Below are 17,463 nucleotides of genomic sequence, written 5' to 3'. Positions count from 1 at the left end.
ATCTGGAAGTGGCTGCATTGAGCCGAGGGCTGTTTGCAAAAGGCTTCTGGTGCTTGGCTTCTGACCTCTGCCTAAAGTGGAGAGCGCCACTGATGGGGCAGAAAACGCGTTCCAAGAGCCCCTGTTGCTTGCAGAAAAGTACTTGGGGAGAGAAATCAGTGCTAGCTTGATCTGTCGTGCATTTTGTGTTGTCTCACATTTGAAATGAACTGCTGAATAGCGACATGGCATCCCATTTAATCCGTTAACCAGTTAAACGTTATGTTTAGCCGGTTAACCATGTGGGGGGCTAGCAGGCCTCCTCTCCTCCTCCCCACAGGTTCCAGCCCAGCTGGTTAACAGTAACTGGTAAGCCTCACCTGGTAAGGGTGATGCTTACAAGTTAACCATCCACATTCCTACTCCCGAATCTTCCTAGTTCAGCACCTCTTACTAGTGCAGGATTGCTTTGGGGTGTGCTGTCTACCAATACAGGATGCAATTCACCTGCCCTTGTATGAACATTGGCTAATGATTAACTCCCCAGCAAAGCATGCAAGGGAACACTCCCCCCAAGCAAACAGTGGCTGGTAGGTTGTGTGGCCCAAGGCCATGCAATGAGGCAGTGTCACAATGGGACTGAATAGAGTTGCTGCGTATCTTCCAGGTTGGGGTCTGAGCTAGGCTTGCCCATGGCAGGAGGAAAAGCACTGAGATGGGGAATTCAGTATCGCTGCCTGCAAAGTGTGAGAAGAGGCTGGTTTGTGCGGGCTTCTCAGATCCTGTCCTAGACCACCCTCTGTCTGAAACAGCCCTGTCCCCTGCAGGAGAGTACGATCCTTGCTGAGAGTCGCCTGCAGGTGCTGAGCTAAAAGAGGGTCTGCAGAGAGGGGCATTCCGAGATCAGCACATGCATTGGGATCCTATTTTGGGGAGGTGGTGGAAGAATAGTGGGGTGGGAGTGTTACCTTTCAGTGAAGGAGACTTGGTGGGAGTTTGAACCTGTGACCTTCAGTACATGAGCTTCTGCCACTGGAGCTGAAGCTTGAGTAATTCCTCCATCTTGTAGCTGTAGTAGACCCTTATCCCCTTGTGTGGCTCAACCACTAGAGGGAGACAGTGGCCCACTCTCTCCAAGGTCGCAGTGTTTCTACCCTCATAGCAGCATCCAAAAGGTTGCAGCATGTTCATGTACTTTTCTTGTAAGCTTTCATGGAAACTCAGTCCTGATGAACATGCAGTGTTGATAGCCCTAGAGATGGAAGTCCTCACTAAGGATATTAAGGACTAGTCGCCTAGTTGATTTCCCCCCCTCCTGCTCCCCCTTTGTGTCAATACGCTGGCCCATTCCATCCTCTGCTGAGATTGTCGGCTACTTAACGGTGGAAGGAGGCTTTTGTGAACTCTTGTCCAACTGAGAGAAGCAAACAGCTGTCCGAGGGCAATGGGATTGAGGACTACCAACTTGGGCAGGATTTAAAATCGCAGCCTCTGCAATGTGTTACCAGTCTACCTAGACAAGCCTGTCTCCCTGGGTTTTTCCTCTCTGAAATCGTAGGATCATAGGACACTAGAACTGGAAGGGGCTTCGAGAGATCATCAAGTCAAGCTCTGTGCCCTCTTGGCAGGACCAAGCACTGTCTACATCATCCCTGACAGGTGTCTGTTCGATCTGCTCTTAAATATCTCCAGGGATGGAGATTCCACAACCTCCCTGCAGTGTTTATTCCAGTGTTTCACCACCCTGACAGGCAGGCCGTTTTTCCCAATGTCCAACACGAAATGAGCAGTTCAGCTTGTTCACGATGAACATTCTGGGGCAACTCCTACAGTGGCTGGGTCAGTTCTTTTTTTTACTTCTCTGACCCTGTGACTCAAGTGTTTTATGGCAGAGTCGGATTCTCTTTCCTCCTCCCTCCCAAGCTGCATCCTTTGTGTGTGTGTCTTTTCTCGGTGTGTTGCTTAGATCAGGAAGTGTTGATTCAGCTGGAGTTGGTGCACATGGGAGAAAAAGAGCAAAATTGGTTCTTTGGCGGTTTTACTTCCTTGAGAGCTTGGGGTGCAGGTGTGTTTGGTCGCCTTTATTAAACGCACGTGGTGAACAAACATTACCTTATGTGCATACAAGCTGTTCTGTTGGCATAAGAGACGACACGTATCTAGACGGTAGATACTGGGGGAAAATGTGGTTTGGCCCAAACATTAAGTAGAAAGCATCCTGAGAACATACAAAGCAGTACCCATGTAGCTGTGCTTCTGTCTAATGTCCAGCAAGCCTTGGATCCGATCCCTTTTCTGTTGAGAGAGAAGTCCCTCCCTTGGGACTGAACGGCACAGAGGATGCTCTCTCCACGCCCTTCTGTATCCTGCCCAGCTTAGTAGCCCCTGGCCACACAGCTAATGGCTGCTGCTCAGTGGAGCATACAAAGTGAGTTCGAGCTCAGGTCAGTTCCTTGAGGGAAAGTCCCCACACCCTGGCAAACCCGCCCAATGCTCAGCACTCCCTCTTGCTAGTAGTCCTAGTAGAGAGGCTGTAACTGTCTGGTTCCTGGAGATCTGAGCTCCCTTTGGCAGAGAGGTGGCCCCTGCAGGTGAGGGGTGAGGCCCACAGGGAGGAAGTCTTGGTTATGTTGCTGCACATCCTCTTCCACGTTTCACCCCCTGCACTGAGCCCGGAGAGCTTACGCTTCTCTGATTTCATCTCTCCTCTCCATCCCACTGTATCTTTCCCCTGCTGCCCTGGCCCCTCCCCGAGGCGGTGCCCTTTGTTTGCTGATGGCCTCGTTGGCTGCGAAGGCTTGAAAGCGAAAGCAGGCACAGGAGCCCTGTTCCTCTGGAGCCTAACACTGGGCATGACTCGGTGTGTTTCTAACCAAGGGATGTGTTGGCTTTTGTCACCTCTGCAGCCATGACGGGACCAAGGCCAGTCGTTCTGAGCGGCCCATCGGGGGCAGGGAAAAGCACGCTGTTAAAAATGCTGCTTAAAGACTACGGCAATGTCTTTGGCTTCAGTGTCTCTCGTGAGTATTTGTGCGCGATCCAGTGGGGGTGACGGGGGCTCGGGGGCTTTCGCTTTCTGAAAGTGAAACCAAAGCTCGAGAACAGCCTGACTGTGTAGCTGCCACACGTGCAGAGCTATTGTAACCCCCACACCGGCTGGGGGTGGCTGCACTGCCCCAAAGAGCGGCACTTAGACCACTGGCAGAGAGAATGAGTTTGCTCTACGGATGCTAAAGATCGGTTAATTGAATAGTCGAGTAACCTCATGAATTCTTATCTGTTGCTTGACTATTCTATAGTCACTGGGGGTGGGGCTGGCAGCCAGTGCGCTCCTGCCCCACTCCCAAGGAGCCCCCCGCCTGGATCAGAGGCAGTAGCGTGGGGTGTCAGGTGGGAGCTGGTCCGTGAGGGGAGCCAGTTTAAAAACCACCTCCCCTTGCAGACTGGCTGCCTGTTGCCCCATGCTGATGCCTCTGATACAGAGGCAGCAGTGCAAGGTGGCAGCATCCCCTGTCTGAGGGTGGTGGGCGTCTGAGCTTCTGGACCCGGTTCAAGCCAGAACTGAGCTGGGCTGCCTGCCCGCCTAGCTCCTAATACAATGCAGAGCTGCAGCAGGGGAAGGTCCCAGACCCATCACAAACCAGGACTGAGCAGGGCTGCTAGCCAGCCTGCTAAAAAATTTACTGGCGGGGGCGAGGGGTGGAAATGCATGTAGTCTATAGCATTAACCTATAAGCTTTGGCTTATCAGTAATTGGTGAATCGACTACACTGTTACATCCCTAGTTTGCGCTACAGCAGAGCTGGGTAAAATACGGCCCTTCAAGCTGCTGGATCCAGCCTGCGGAGGCAGCTGGGAGTCCCAGGCAGGCTCACTGGTTGCTTTGCCCCTGCACACTGCTCAGAAAAGTGGCTGCGGGCCGTTGCTCTTTCACAACTGTGAGCCCAGAGGAGTGAGGGGGGAAGGGTTCATGCGCTGCCCCCATCTCCAGCACAATCCCATTGGCTCGTTTTTAGCCAATGGGAGCTGCCTGTTTGAAGAACAGGCAGTGCGCAAAGCACCATGTCCCCCCTCCCCTCTGACTTGTAGTTATTCACACACGCACATGACCCCTGCAGCTTGGACAGGGCCAGGGCAGACAGGGAGGCTGCTTGAGAAGCGTGCGGGGCAGGACTGTAGCACTTGCAGTGTGGGTGTTATGCTTAAACGAAGCACACGAGATCTTTTATGGGGGAAAAAGCAGTACGCCGCAGTTATTGAGAAGACAACAGTTGCATATGCTTTTCACACACACACATACACACACACACACACACACGCACACCCCCCCCCCCATCCTGCCAAATGACATCATCGTGACCAGTCCAGAGTCTGTCAATCTAGCGGCCAGCTAGATCCAACACAGGGGGGAAGCAGGGCCTTTTGTCTGTCACGATCCAATGCTTCTCTCGGGATGGTATCCTGGCAAGACGAAACCCAAACTTCCATAGCAAAGCACCCTGCTTTATATATTCCTTCTTCTCTGTTAAAATCCATGGATCCCGCTCTGTCAGCCTTGTGACCGGAATATTAAATTTTGATGTGAGTATTCCCAAAATATCTCTCGAAGGTTCATCCTATAATCAATCGTCCTTTTGGGGTGCTTGCTCCGCTTTGAGACTCGTCAATCTGCCAATTATCCAATCTTCTTGTGAGTAGGGGTACGCATTGATGGTTATAGATGACTCCTCTGCAGTCCGGTTGTCTCATCCTCTGCCCTTCACCTGCACTCGCTTAACCCCCTCCTTTGACCATCTGGTTCTAAAGTCATATAACTTTGCATCTTATCTCAACACATTCATGCTTCTTACAAACACAAGTCTCGGGGGTTACAAATCTGCATGGCAAAGCAAAAGCGTTGTAAATTAAACAATTAAGGCTTGGCCTTCAACATACGCAGAATTCCTTTACTCTTATTAACACAGCCACAATACCCAGTACAGTTTTTCTACTTCAAAACATATACTAAACTTCAGAACAAAGAAAATAGGCCTTCACCTGAAAGGACTTAATTTGTAAAATATTAAATGTATGTTTATATATATATATATGCCTTATATTGCTATATTATTGCTACATTACTATACCTAAAATAAGAAGTATAAAAAAAATAAAACTTAATCCTAACATGGGCACAGCCTAACTGAAAACGCACACGGAATCTCCGGCACTTTACCTAAATTCACTGCCAAAGTGTATAAAGCTAATGAGCACCAAGGTATTCTTAGTGCATCAGTAAGACCGTCCACATGGGAAGTCTGCGGGGAGTGGCTAGTACAGAGTAGGGATGTTAATGATTAACTGGTGCTCCATGGACAGTGGCTGCTCCAGCCCTGCCGAAGTGGCAGGCAAGGAAACACTTCAGCAGGACTGAAGCAGCCCCCCATCCCCACTTAATCAGTTTACCTGTTAAAAAATCAAACAGGATCTTACATCCCTAGTATGGAGCAGCTAATGCATACTAGCTGCTGTTGGCTTTTTCCCTATGTAGACAAGCCCTAAAAGACATGCCTACTGTCTCACAGGAAGCTAATACCCACATTATTGGACTATCCTTTCCCTCAATAACCAAAGACTGAATCGTCTAATAATTCCTGGTCAAAGCATCTAGAAACAAATGATGCAAACTGGGCCCAGAAGCTTTGATCAAGTTATCAGAGAATTGGATTAGCAAGTCATTAAGTCGAAGCCTGGGTGAGCTGCAGAATTACAGAGACTGTGTTTGCTTGCAGATACCACAAGGCAGCCAAGAGTCGGCGAAGTGAATGGCAAAGGTCAGTGTATTGCACTTGTGTTTGCTGTCAGATCAGGCAGGGCTGCTGCTTGAAGAATTCTGGGTGGTGTTTCCTGTTTGGCCAAACCGTAGCGAAACGGAGAGGCACAGCCTGCTGAGCTGATGGAAAATGAAGAGCTAACAGTGCTTGGGATCCATTGATACATACACATTTGAGCAGGTGTTGTGGTTCACGGGCATGTTCCATGAAGGTGCAATTACAGGGAAGTCAGCCCTAATTTACTTCGAGTTGATGGAGTGTCTTTCCCGTAGCCTGCTTAGTGTACGTCCAATGGCAGCCACTTCTATAAGACCTTTCATTCTGAATGATCCCAAAGAGACTTAGAAACTGATGTGTACACATTGATCACTTCACCGTCTGATGAAATGCAGCTGCCTCTGGTGCAGGAGGCAGCAGCTGTGTGATAGCACACAGCAACATTGCCCAACAGGTAAGGACCGGCTATGCCGAAGGGCTGAGTACTCAGCACCTCTGATGAACTTCAGTGGGAGTTACAGGGTGCTCACAACTTTTGAAAATTAGGTCACATAAATGTAAGTATCTAATTTCAGAGTGAAACTCTAGTCTCCCAGTTGTGAATATCTAGGACTTACAGGCCACTAAAGAAGTCAAGCTCTAGATTTCATCTCTAATCCAACAGACGTTGCCTCCAGTAGCACAGAGTAGAGCCTTTGTCCCTCTCTAGAAGCAAGCCAGGGCCATTGTTTCACTCCGGACTTGGGAGGGACCAGTGTAATTTAACTCTGTTGTCAGAGTGACTGAGGTTTAAATGCAGCCACACGCGAGTCAGCCCAGCTCCAAAAAGTATCGGAAAGGTCTGAATGGCGTCTTTCTGCCTGGATAGCTCACAGACATCCACATGGGATTTGTACCTACGCTGCCAAAGGAAAGCTTTACCTTCCTATTGAGAATAAGGCATTTCAGCCAAAGCTGGTTTTGTTTCGGGGGCAATAGGATGGGGTGGGGGGGGTCACAGTAAGCTTCTAAAAATGGAGGCACTTAGCTTGAAATGACTTCTGCTTTCCTATTGCAGCGTGTTGTATGCACAACACTGTCATGAGAGAGGTCGCTGGAGGGCAGAAGAGGCAATGTAAATAGCAACTGTATATCTGGACAATTAGTAAAGATGTATCGGCGATAACTAAATACCATGGGTGGGGCATGGGGATCCATTGTGTTTCTATATGTGGTAACCAAGGGCTGCATATTTGAGTTCCTAAAAGCTGGGCACCTAACTAAGCATTTGGTCGTCTAACATAGCAAGTTGGGTGCTTCAGTATGTTTTAGTGCCCCAGTGTGCCTACTTGGCCCTGAGCCTTTATCTTGTTCTGCATCAGCTGAAAGCTGCACGCTGATATCGATTGTCCTTTACTGTTGCTGCTCCAGAGTATCACTTTGTGACCCGAGATCAAATGCAGAAAGAAATTGATGCTGGGAAGTTCATTGAGCATGCGGAGTTCTCTGGAAACATGTATGGCACAAGGTATGTAACTGCGCCCAAGAGCGCCTGTGGGCTGGGGGTGGATGTTTACCAGCTGGTTGTTCTGTGCCCTGAGATGAGGCTGGGGAAATATTTTAAGTTGCCCTGACGCTCTTCCCTAAGCTTTTCACTTGGGCAGCACGTCTGCTATTGCTTTTGTTCTGTCACTAGTCGTTAGTGAAAACCACCCTTCTGCAGAAGGCCAGTATTGGGCATATGCAACACACATTGCTGCGTAAACTCCAAGGTTTGAGTGGGACGTAGGAGGTTCGTAGTGTCGGCCAGCCCTTCCCAGAAGTGAATTTCACCCACAGTGCTCTTCAGCTTTACAGTGCCCTACAAGGATTAAACAGGGTGGGTATTTGATTCACTCCTTGCACTGTCTGATGAGCTGAATGTGATCAGATCAGTGGTGAAAGCCAGTAATACGTATGCCAGTCTGGCACAGTAATGCTTACAAATTAATACATTCTTTTTAATGTTGGCATCCTGCAATTAAGAACATAAGAACGGCCATCAAAGGTCCATCAAGCCCAGCGTCCTGTCTGCCAACAGTGGCCAAAGCCAGGTGTCCCAGAGAGGTGAACACAACAGAGAATCCTCACATGATCCCTCTCCTGTCATCCATTTCCAGATAAACAGAGGCTGGGGACTCCATTCCTACCCATCCTGGCCAATAGCCATTGATGGACCTAACCTCCATGAATTTATCTAGTTCTTTTTTGAACCCTGTTAAAGTCCTGGTCTTCACAACATCCTCTGGCAAGGAGTTCCACAGGTTGACTGTGTGCTGCATGAAGAAAAACTTCCTTTGTTAGTGCAAGATGGATTTTAAAATAGCATTGCGACTGGCAGAAAAGTGAAACCCTGATTAACACTGCAGTGTTCATTAAAAGAAAGATATCTTACATCATACAATCTCTCTGACAATTAGTACCAGCACAGGTTGGATACAAATGGCAAAAGTGAAATAAGTTCAGTTCTTTTCTAAGACATCAAATCTGTGTTATGATTAGATGATTTTAAAATTACAAATACCTTTTAAGGGTGAGCTGATGGACTTTAATGTGACTACTGATTTAGGAAGCCAAACTCGAGAGCTTGAAGAGACCTGATGTTTCGAGGCTGGGTACTTGGTATGTTCTGAAAATCAGGCCTCTGTAAGGCGTCTCAAAAATGGGGACAACCAAACTCGCATATCCCTGTAAAAATGTAGCCCTATGTTTCTGGCTGGTCAGACTGCACTGCCAAAACACCACATTACAGACCCATCTAGTTTAAAACAAAATAGATTGAAAGTAACTTCCCCTCCCTTTACAGCACCGGCCTATGCTTCAAGTGCCTGTGTGGCTTGTGCAGGATTAGACATGAGTTCCCTGAGGTCACAGAAGGAGGAGGCAGCTTCCTGCTTTGCGATGTCATTGGCTTGCGCAGGAGGACCTTTGATCTCAGCAGTTCGAGGCCTTACAGGAGAAACCAGATTCAAGCCTCTTAAACCCATGGGATTTAGTCTGCTGAGGGAGTTTGCCTTGGAACAAGATGTTCCATTTAACTCACCTGGGCAGCCCCTCCTGCGGCATACCTCTCGGGGGGTCAGTTTAGCTTATCAGCCCCATGCCTGCTGCTTGGTCAGGGGAGTATAACACACATTCCTCAACCGGGGAGGCTTTGGGCATGAGCCGGACGTGACATTCAGGTGTTAGTGTGAAGTTTTAGGACCCTGTCTGCTCATTGCATGACTTAGCAAATAGAGATTAAAAGACAAATGCCACAGCGGAGAGAAAAGCAGAGGGGAATTTGTGCTCGTCTGTCAGGTTAACTCTTTTCTGACTCATCTGCTGTAATGGGGCGGAGGAGGAGAACAGTGAAGCAAGTGAGTGGAACTGGGGTGGGCAAGAAGAGCAGGCGAAGCCAGTAAAACCGGAGCTCTGTTGCCACGGAGGGGTGGGGTTGGGAAGAGACTGTGCTGTGTGTTCTGCCGTCCCGCTTGGCTCTCCCACACTATCTGAGTGGGACTCTCCGAACTTTCCTGCAAGAATCCTGTGGCCAGGTGTTGGGCAGTCACTAACTGGGGCTATTCCCTTCTGAGTTCGAGCCCCGGTCCAGTGATAGAGCTGCTGTCCTTTTACAGGTACCATCCTCTGGGTGGAACAGAACGGAGGCCACTTCCGTTTGTGGCGCTTAGCGACCTCGAGGCATTTTTCTATGGTTAGTGGTGTTGAGCACAGTCTCTGGCTGTGTTCCCATTTCCGTGTCCTCTGTAGTTTCAGACCAGGGGTTCACCAATCCAGATCAGGACCCCATTGTGCTAGGCGCTGGACAAACACGCAGCACGCGTCTGCTGTCCGAGTGAGACAACACCAGGAACTACTAATGGAGAATGGGGCTGCTCACAGCTGGGTTGAGCCTTTCCAGCCAACAACCTTCAACGTGACTCAGGACAGGGCTCGTGAAACCTGCACGTAGCAATAAAATGGCCACCTCCTGTAGGGCGCTTCTGTTGCCTCCCTCTAACGTTGGTGGAGAATTCAAACCCCCTAGTGGCAACCTGTGTATAGACAGAGACTTGTTCCCGTCCCTTCCGGAACAGCTCTGGTTTCTGTGTGGACCTAGGGTCAACTTCAAGTCTGGAGTCAGCGCGTGCAACTCTGATTTCATCCACTTCGCTTCTTGTGCAGGGTCTGACTTGTACTCTTCCCAGTTTCACCCCAGATAATTGCCACGCTCTCTATCCTCTGCTTTGCCCAGGTGTATGCATTAGGAGAGGTATGCACAATCTAAAGACCGCGGCTTTGTTTTCCAGATACTTGTAGGTTCGTTTCTACTGCTGCCTTGTAGATGCAAGGGTTGCACAGTGCAGGGAGGCTGCCAGACTAGGCGATTCATTAGTTGGTCTCCAGCAACAGCCAATGCTGTGGTGTGGACACAGATGTCTTCCTGCCTCCCTGGTGATTAGCAAATGCCCTGAAACAGGCCGAGGGCATTCTCCGTACAGCGCTGTACGTTTCCAGAACGCCTTTCGTCCCAAAGCCATAATGCTGCCTTTTCCAAGCCGCAGCCAGTCAGTGCACACGCCATGCTGGCCGGGAGGGGAGCCGTTAACCAAGGGAATGAGAAGAAAACAGCTCTAGAGGAAACCAGGATTTCAGACCATGTCTGGGGGATCTAACCCTTTCATGACTGATGGCCAGCATGCATCCCCCAACAGGTTCTGGTGATGGGAAAGAGATCAGACCTGAACCAAAGAGAAATTCGCTTACTGCATAAGGTGCCAACCGTCTGAAAAACAAACTTTCCCCCCAACACCGCTTCTCTGTCCCCTCGAGCTAAGATTTTCCAGACTGATGGTTTTGGTAGAGATGTGATGCTTACGGAGTCACAGTTCGCTATTGCCGGGCTGTTGCAGTCTGTGAGGCCTGGCAGTCGGCAGCCTCGCACGGTGGGGCGGGAGGGCTGCCAGCTCCCTTCTGTTCCATGAGAGGCAGCTGACTCCCAGCCTGCGAGCCCCTGTGGACTGGGAGCTAGCAGCCCTCTCCTGTAAGTTGTGGTGGATAGGGACCCTGCTCCAGCCCAGCAGGCTGGAATAGCCCCCACCCAGCCCAATGTAATCAACTAACGGATCAAACTTTACGCCCCTCCCATCTGCCCCCATGTAAGCAGCTAACCAGTCAGACTTTGTTTACCTGGTTATCTAGTTAAATGGGATTTTACACCCCTAGGTCTTGGATGCTTAATTAGAGACCACTTCAAGGAGCCTCTTTCCCAGGCAATGCTGAGCACCTGCTCCCTGTGCATCTTTGTGATGCCTCCAAACTCAGTGGTTTGGGGAGACCCTCGACCAGGATCGTTGCTGCGTGCGCGCATGCCACTACTGCGGGGGGTGTGCAAAATCACTGTTAACACCTGGGGCGTTTCATGCGCTTACATCGGAGGTTGGCAGGCAGGGGCGGCGTCTTTGCACGGTTAGCGCTGGAGCGGTTTTCATGGCCACGGGAGAGAAAACAACCAATGCTGTCACTCTAGTCCCAGACGGGGCAAGGGGTGCAAAGAGCTGCTGCCCAGTCGGAGAGATCGGCACGGCAAGACGAGCCGGTAAATCTCCATGTCGTCGTGTGCAGCTGTGATGACAAGGTGGGTTTAAAGGCTTTAGGGCGGGATTAATGCGCAAAGCCCAAGAATAACTCTGAAAGCTGGAACTCCCGGCACCTGCTGCAGCAGGAGAGATCTGGTGAAATCTGTTCCCAACTCCAGCTTCTGCTGCATGTTCGTAACACAGCTCGGGAAAGGGGAGCGTTCCCTTTTCCAGCTATCCCGGGGACTCATCTGGCCCCCGTCACTAGAGCCTCTGAGCACCTCACCATCTTCCATGGCCTCAGCCTCGCAGCCGAAAGGCCGTCAGCCCTGTTGGTAGGCAGAAAACTGAGGCTCGGAGGGACCAGGGACATGCCTACGGTCACGCAAGAAGTCTGCGTTGCAGCAGGGAATTTTGCAAGTCCCTGCCTAGCCCTCTCCCCTCCAGGCCGTTCTTCCTCCCCGGTTGTCTGTGATCAGAACGTGCGGCTTGAGAGCAGACTCTTGGAGGTGAGATGGGTCATCTGGAGTCGTGGCAGCAATCCTGGCAGACCTGTTAAAAGGGCAACCAGTTCATTCTCCCTCCTTTTCCCCATTCCCCAGCCAGTCCACCATCCCAGGGCTCCTTCAGCCTCGGATGGGGTTCGTCCTCCAGGGTTAAGCGTAGGGGGAGCACTCTACTGCGGCTCCCTCCCTCTTTGTGGCCTGAGGCAGCGATCACTGCAACATGCCAGCAGCTGGGAGAAAGGGAAGTGGAAAGAGGAGAGGTGGGGGAGAGAATTGGGTGGGAGTTAGTGGGAGAAATGAACTAGGTAAAGGACCAAAGTAAGAATGGGGAAAAATAACACACATGTAGAATGAGATGGCGGAGAGGAGGTGGGATCCAGAGGAAGAGAGACGACGGTGGTTTCCAGAGACGGGCTCTTGCATAGCACTCTTCATCCGCGCAGCTCAGAGCATTCCCAAGAGGAGAATCGTTGCCCCCATTTTAGTGATGGGGAAACCGAGGCACAAGGAGGGTGATAACTTGCTGGCCCAGCAGGCCAGCGTCAGAGCCCCGTATGGAACCAGCACTTCTGAGTTCCATGCCGGCGCTCTAGCCAAGGTAAGCCCGCTGGTTGTTCGGGAACACTGGGATGGAGAGCAGGGTTCCTGCTGAGCCGTGGGGCAGCCCAGGTGATTCATCAGCCCTGCAGGGAGCTGGCGGACTGGGAGGGGTGGATGAATCCCCCGGGAAGCTGGGCTGCCCCGCAGCTTAGAGGGAACACCAGTGGAGAATCCCAGTTACGGGGGGGAGGGGTGTCCACCAATCCGAACCAGGTGGGAACCACGGCCCCAGGGGGCTTCGCTGCCCCAGTTGGAATCGGAGGCCTTGCTTCCACCATGATGTCCTGGGAAGAGGGGGGCACCGCTCAGGAAACAGGCCTCACTAGGGAAGAGCAGAGGCTCACGCCCCGCACCTGGCTGGCAGGAGCTCACCTCAGCCGTCCTGCTGTGGGCAGCCGGGGCACCACCATCTGACTGGCTGCTCTCCTGCAGGCGGTGTGGGCAGCTTGGCAGAGAAGGCGGTAGGGCCTGAGCAGAGCAGTTCAGGGAGGTGTCCTGTGGGGAAGGGGCCGCAGGGAAGGAAGCACAGAGTCACTGCTAGGAGGAGTGGGCACATGGGCTGGTAGCCCAGGTAAGGGGTAGTACGGCCATTCACCTCCGAAGCATGCGCCCAGGCAGAGCAGCACAGCAAACAGACAGCAGGGGACAGGAGTACACTTCCCCTGCTCTGACAGCTCTGGAGACGAGCGGCTGCATTCAGCCCCCGTCCTGTTGGGGCTGGTGATGGTGGCGTGGGAAGGGCTTGCTGTGCTGACCGGCGAAAGGAGCGCTTGGTCCCACGCTAGAACCACTGCCCCCATATTGGCAGAGCATAGGATAATCCTCACTCCGCTTGTCATGAGAGAGGGCTGGGCTAGCTGACCTCTTGAGGTTCCTTCCAGCCCAGCCTTGCTGTGAGCAGCTGTGGGGCGGGCCAGGGATCAGGGTGGGGTGAGGTGAAAGCTCAGGAGAGGTTCTCTCGCTTACCCTCTGCATGAGATGGCTCTGAAGAGCTGCTCTTTCTCTATCCTCTGTGGCCACCATGCGGCCTGTTGGCATAACTAGCTTAAACCCTCTGAAGCCACCTCAGAACATCTCAGGTCTCCCCCCTCATTCTTCATTATTTTCGTACTTTCATGCCTCGGCACTTCGGCTGGGTGCTGTACAAACACAGAACGAGATGGCCCCTGTCCCGCCGAGCTAACGCCCATTTATTACCGCTTTCAGATGACTGTGTCTCGTCACAGAATTCAAGTCACTGCTCTTTAGCTCTTGGTTTGTTCTGAGAGGCTTATAAGATTTGGAGGGAAGGTCCAGGCACATCGGACAGCGCACAGTGGGGGAAGCATACGATTCTCTGTGCCAGTCCAGGGAAGGTTATTTTAATATGCAGCATTTTAACGAAGTATCATCCTAGACTGGCAAACCTGGTGAAGGAGAGAGCCCCCTCTGAGGGAATTTTTTAGTGGGGAAATTTGTGGTCCCGTACAGAAAAGTAACCTGCTACAGTGGTTTCTTCTTCTTGGACCAAGCATCTGTGATTCATTTACTCTAGGGCCAGAAGAGGACCAATGTGATCCGCTGTATTACCCCGGCCAGAGAACTGCCCCCAAAAGAATTCCTAGAGCAGAGCTTTTTGAAAAACACCCCTTCTTGATTGAAACTTGGTCAATGCTGAGCAAGGCTCAGTGACTTGCGGCGAATGCAGCCAACGGTTCATTCCTTTCGCGGTTAAAAATGTGCGCCTTACGTCCCGTCGGAATGTGTTTAGCTTCCGCTTCCACCCATTGGATCATGTGCAACCTTGGTAGGCCTGCCGGTGTTGGATCCTCTCCAAAGGACTGATGTCTCTGCCCAACTGTAGCGGAGCTGCTCTGTGGCTACCTCGGCGGAAAGCAATGCCGTGTCTGTACACACGCTTACGTGTATCTCGGTTTAGCAGTTGGGCCTCGTCTGATGTGCTTGGCATTTTTTAAGACTGTCGGATTCCATGGTCTCAGCTCCCAAAATATAATTCTTCCGTGTCCACCATAAAACGCCTCCCTCCTTGCCAGACCCTGGTGAACAATCTGTTCCCTCTGCCCTCGCCTTCAGGGCGGAGCTGTGAGACTAACAAGGCCTTTCCGCTTCCTCTGCAAGCCAGCCTATGTGGGCGGTCTTGGAAAAGGGGGTGGAGGAAATCTAGAGTTGGGGGCCAATCCCTGAGACCGTCCTGTTAACCGCCCCCTCCTACTGAATTCAAGGAGCTGTGATCAGGTCCCTCAGCAGAGAACTGCTGCAGTTTCCTGTGAGGGGAGAGGCAGGTATTAATGGGATGTGTACACATCATAACCCCTGGTCCTTACAGAGCCCATCTGTCTTCAGATAAGGCAAGGCATTATCCCAATTGCACAGCTGGGGAAACTGAGGCAGAGACTTGCCCAAGGTCTCCAAGCAAGCTCGGCCCTAGGAATTGAACCCAGGTGTCCTGAGTCCCTCATAGTGCCCTATCCACTAGGCCACTCTACCTCCAGTTCTGAAATTTCCATTTCTAGTTCATTCACTCCTCCTTGTGACCATGGGAGAGACATCCTGAGGGGTGCTGGGAAATATCGGCACAAAGGAGAACAGCAGAGGGCAGCCTAGATCGAGAGCGTTCCCTGAGGTTCCCTGCACAGCATCCCTACCCCAACGTGTCCAGTAACTAGCTTCTTCTTTTCTCCCCCCCCCCCAGTAAAGCTGCAGTCCAGGCCGTGCAGGCACGGAACCAGATCTGCATCCTAGATATCGACTTGCAGGGCGTCAAGAACATTAAGAAAACGGACCTGAACCCAATCTACATCTCTGTCCAAGTTCCCTCCATAGAAGTCTTGGTGAGTGAGCCTCCTTCCCGCCTCCTTACCCTGTCCTTACCAGGCGGGAGCTGCCTTCGTCTCTGCCCAGCAGTCCTACAAGACAATCCAATTAATGGTCGAGTTCAGCGAGGCCATGAGAATTTTCTGCCTCCTGATCCATTTTGCTGTAGAACCTACAACCCAGGTAGCAGGTTTTGATCCAACTTCTGCCTGGCCTCTCTCCGACCTGCTCCCTTTGTCACATACTCCTCCTCTGGGCTCTGTGCACATTCATCCTTTCCTTTCAAAGGTGCCATCTCCCATGCTCCTTCCCTTGCCTCTCCGAGATCCTCCCCATGCTGCAATCTCCCCCGTTGCGTGTTTGCCCTTGTGCTTAGAGCTCTGTTCGTGTTCCTTTGCAAGCTCCGAGGGCATGGCCGGCTTCAGTACGCATGCAGCAAAGCTTGGTGTGTGTTTGTGATGCTCTCTGGGGTTATGAGCCCTTCAGTATCCATTACTACAGCTAAGTCTAGAGAGGCTGGTATCATGGGGTAAGACCATATAGCCTCATACATTGAAGAATTTGTCCCCACCACGTCCCTGAGAGGTTGAGAAGTGGTGTCACCTCAGTGTTAGCGGTGGGGAACCGAGACACATGGAGGGGTGAAAATGACTCACCCAAGGTCACGGAGGGAGTCTGTAGCAGAACTAGAAGCGGAACCCAGATCTGCTGAGTCCCAAGCCGGGCCAGCGACTCTCCCCCAAGAGCCTCCGTCTCCCACTTTGCTCCTTCTGTGGTGTTATCTGGAATCCACGAGGTGAGCGGCATTTCTCCTGAAGGAGCCAGGCCAGGCCGAGAGCTGCAGCTCCAAAGTGGTGTCTGGCAGCTGCCATTTATACCCCTACAGCAATTGGGTTGGTGGCTGCGCTGCAAGCAGCAGTGTAGCCCAGTGGCCTGAGCTCAGGGCTGGAAGCCAGGAGCCCCTGAGATCAAATCCCGTGTTGGGCTGAGGCTGGCACCGTGTGCTCTGGCAAGGCAGTTCGCTGCAGGGAGTTCAGCTTCCTTCCTCCGCATGGTGTGCATGACACTTTATTGACCCAGGCCTGAGCTCACAGCCGGCCTGTGATCTCTTCCTTCTGGCCAGAAGGACGTCACCTGCCTCCAGAACCAGCCATGTGCCCGGGTCAAGGGTGTTTGCAGTAACTCCCTGTGGCACGTAATAGACTCGCCGCCTGTGGGCTGTAACTCTCTGGTCTCATTGTGCTGGTTGGGTTTGGTGTGCAGGCAGTGGGAGGCGTTGATGGCCACAGGAAGTTAGGCTGTGGTGGCTCTTTCTGGCCGTGAACGTGCCGACTGTGACTTGGTGCATGGTTGTGAGGCAGCAGTGCACTCCGGGGAACGGGGCTGACTGTTCTCTTCCGAATGGTGCTTAGAAAGTGCATTGACGCATGTTGTCTTTGTGACCTAGGAGAAGAGGCTGCGTGACAGACAGACGGAGTCTGAGGAGAGCCTACTGAAGCGGCTGAACGCAGCTCGCATCGACATGGAGCTGAGTGAGTGCAGGAGGCTGGCAGACGTGTAACCCACAGGCAGCTTGGGGGCAGAGGGGAGGGAGAGCGTGTCGGAGTGTGTGGCACCCGGTCGAACTCCCTATCTTGGGTGTACAGATGATCCAGCTAGGCGAACTGACCACGACGCTTTGGCGCCTGGGAGCGAACTGGAGGGGAAGAGGGGGCTTTGCTGCCCTGAACTGATGAGGCGGAGCCGGGCGGTGTCACCACTAAAACTAGTGTGGCAATCACCGCTGAAAAGACCTCCCGGGCACGGAGCGTGTTTCTGAGGAGAACACCTCAGCTTCTGTTGTTCGTGGGGCACTAACAGTCAAAATCTTCTCCTCTGACTCCCTTCCCTCACCCCCTGGCACAGCACACCCCCTGGTGGATCCTCTGCCCCCTTGCAAGGGGGTAGAACCTTCTGGTCCCTTCCCACCTCCCCTCACGCCTTCTGTCCGTTTCTTCCCATCTCCTGTGACCCCCTCCCTGCCCCCAGTTGTAGGCACGAGGGGAGGGGACAGGTCAGTCTCAAAGATGCTCAGAGATACTAGGACCCATGCTGTGCTGTTCCCCATTAAACCGTTCTTCGTGCTTCAGGGTGTGCGAGGCCTGGCTTGGTGGGGTTTTCACAGTACCAGCCGCTCCG

General features: G+C 52.1%; 1 protein-coding gene across 2 annotated transcripts in view; it reads left to right on the top strand.

The window, feature by feature from the left end:
* GUK1 (guanylate kinase 1) overlaps positions 1 to 17,463 on the top strand; it is a 39,487-nt gene that overhangs the window by 17,798 nt on the left and 4,226 nt on the right. The window contains exons 2-6 of one of the 2 annotated variants that reach the window (XM_075922955.2): positions 2,886 to 2,999; positions 5,751 to 5,792; positions 7,200 to 7,296; positions 15,164 to 15,302; positions 16,733 to 16,817. In XM_075922955.2, coding sequence (XP_075779070.2) covers positions 2,888 to 2,999; positions 5,751 to 5,792; positions 7,200 to 7,296; positions 15,164 to 15,302; positions 16,733 to 16,817 — 475 coding nt within the window. In that variant the 5' untranslated portion in view covers positions 2,886 to 2,887. Of the gene's footprint in view, positions 1 to 2,883; positions 3,000 to 5,750; positions 5,793 to 7,199; positions 7,297 to 15,163; positions 15,303 to 16,732; positions 16,818 to 17,463 lie in introns of both variants that reach the window. The other variant, XM_089776839.1, reaches the window with a different exon arrangement.

Source organism: Pelodiscus sinensis, chromosome 2 (assembly GCF_052426305.1).
Source record: "Pelodiscus sinensis isolate ZL-2025 chromosome 2, ASM5242630v1, whole genome shotgun sequence".
Taxonomy (NCBI): domain Eukaryota; kingdom Metazoa; phylum Chordata; order Testudines; family Trionychidae; genus Pelodiscus; species Pelodiscus sinensis.
Note: the sequence above shows the minus strand (reverse complement) of the source record. Positions and strands in the feature narration are given on the sequence as shown.